This window comes from Ascaphus truei, chromosome 13, assembly GCF_040206685.1.
Source record: "Ascaphus truei isolate aAscTru1 chromosome 13, aAscTru1.hap1, whole genome shotgun sequence".
NCBI classification, from domain to species: domain Eukaryota; kingdom Metazoa; phylum Chordata; class Amphibia; order Anura; family Ascaphidae; genus Ascaphus; species Ascaphus truei.
This window is the reverse complement of record NC_134495.1, coordinates 26,021,128-26,023,324: the sequence shown is the minus strand read 5'-3', so window position 1 is coordinate 26,023,324 and position 2,197 is coordinate 26,021,128. Positions and strand designations below refer to the sequence as shown.

Below are 2,197 nucleotides of genomic sequence, written 5' to 3'. Positions count from 1 at the left end.
ATCACGCCGAAGATAAAAGAATACAAAACTATATGTGTTCTGGTGTTCTGTTCCCTCCACATATCTATATTTGACCTTTTGGGGGTTGCGCTCCTGTTTCGAGAAATACCATAAAAATAAGACTAACTGGAAAGTTTAAGGGGAGCAGCACCTGTTTTTTTTCTTTCAGAATTTCAAACCCATATACAGTATGTAATAGCCTTCCATATTCTCCTAATCTCTTTTTCGCAAGTTCACCCATTTGGGGTGTGCACATATCACACATTATTTTATTCTTTTCACAAATTGGGTTGCACTTTTCAATACTTATTTTTTTTTAGTGAATGCACAAGGGCTGAAGATGATTATATGTATATATTATAGATTATCGTCCTCACCACATTTATTTGTTATTGTACAGTACCTATAAATAAACAATAAAGGACACGCTTAATGAGAAATCCTTTGTATTACCCACATTCTTTTTACTTGATAAAACACAAATATTTCCTGTTGAGAATTTATTTTGGTACACAAGAAGTCTATGGAATGCATGGAACAGTCTTTCAGTAGAAGTGGCACAGGCAAGTTCAGTTGATAAATCCATAACTGCTTGGGGTAGACAAAGGAACTTTGTGAGAGTAGAAAAGTGTCATAGGATCTGGCAGGATGTATAGTTAGGTTGTCCTTATCTGCCATCAATGTCTACTGTATGTTAAATATGGAATTGGTGTATGTTGTTACCTCCAAACATTGGTAAGCCTCATCTGATCTCTTACTCTTTCCACAGATAATGTTTGATAAGAACCAGACTGGAGTTACCGATGTTTGGATTGTAGGACTCCAAAATCTTTATGGAACCAGGATATTTCTCTTTATTTTGTTTCTTATTGTCTACATTGTGATATTAACTGGGAACCTGCTGGTAATCTCATTGGTGTTGACTAGTAACCACCTCTACTCACCAATGTACTTTTTCCTTGGTAACCTGTCCTCGTCTGAAATTATCTTCACCACCAATATTGTGCCTAAATTTTTACATGTTTTATTGGCAGAGGGGGGAAGAATCTCTATCAATGAATGTTTCACACAGTTTTATGTTTGTGGCTCCCTTGCAGCTACAGAGTGTTTTCTCCTTACTGTGATGTCTTATGACCGTTATGTGGCCATTTGTAATCCATTACACTACAGCTCTCTCATGGATGTCAAGGTTTGCTACCATCTGGCTGCCTTCTCTTGGGTGGGTGGGTTTGCGTCCATGTTGACAACTCTCATTCTGGTTTGTCAGCTCCAGTTCTGTGGTCCCTATGTCATTGACCATTTCTTCTGTGATTTTGCACCCATTCTGGAAATCTCTTGCTCAGACATTTCTGTTGTTAAACTGGAGACTTTTATATTCACTTCGTCAGTGACGCTCTTCCCCTTCATGTTCATCATTGGCACTTATGTCTGTATCATCCTCACAATCCTCAGAATTCCCTCTTCCACCGGGAGACAGAAGTCCTTTTCCACCTGTAGCTCTCACTTGACCATTGTATCTACGTATTATTGTACTCTGATTACTGTTTATGTGATACCTTCCAGGGGACACTCAAATAATGCTAATAAGATTTTGTCTCTAATGTACACTGTAGTGACTCCACTGTTTAACCCTATAATATACAGCCTGAGGAATCAAGAGATTAGAGCAGCAGTAAAAAAAGTTTTACATAGAAAAGGGGGAATGGCACTGTAACAGGGACTTATCCCTGTTTAAATAAAGCAGCCTCAGAGCTCTGAGAATCCAGCAGAGAGATGTTAATTGCAGCCACGCAATTAACTGGCCTCCACCTGGACTCACGAGAGCTCTGTAGAAAGCATGATGTGAGAAACAGAAGCCGGATTCCTTAACTCACATCTGGGCTGACATAGGAAAGCAGAGAAGCCTGCACACAGACACTGCCTTGAGCACAAAGGTGTGCTGAGATCAAGACACCCAGACACCCAGAGACCTACTGTTTATTTCCTGGATGCAGAGGAACCAAGAGCCTGCCAGAGACTGACATGGAGGGCCATCTGCTTAAGGTACCTCTTTAGACTTTGGGGTGATAGGCTGGTAATGGGAATATCCCTCCAGTCCTGCAGATAGAGTCTGGGGAAGTAAGTTAGCCCTTACAAAGGGACAGGGGTTTGTTATTTTGTTGTTTGTGTATGTTTTGCCTGGATAAAAGAACAGGCT

The 2,197-nt window shown here is 40.3% G+C and overlaps 1 protein-coding gene across 1 annotated transcript; it reads left to right on the top strand.

The window, feature by feature from the left end:
• Nucleotides 1–772: 772 nt before the first annotated feature.
• Nucleotides 773–1,714, top strand: LOC142464590 (olfactory receptor 5P52-like). The gene has a single exon (XM_075567962.1). It carries the CDS (start codon nucleotides 773–775, stop codon nucleotides 1,712–1,714), a length of 942 nt encoding a protein of 313 aa, XP_075424077.1.
• The last annotated feature ends 483 nt before the right edge of the window (nucleotides 1,715–2,197 follow it).

What these genes read in the sequence shown, in the direction of transcription:
- LOC142464590 (XM_075567962.1), top strand. Translation starts at nt 773, where the DNA reads ATGTTTGATAAGAACCAGACTGGAGTTACCGATGTTTGGATTGTAGGA.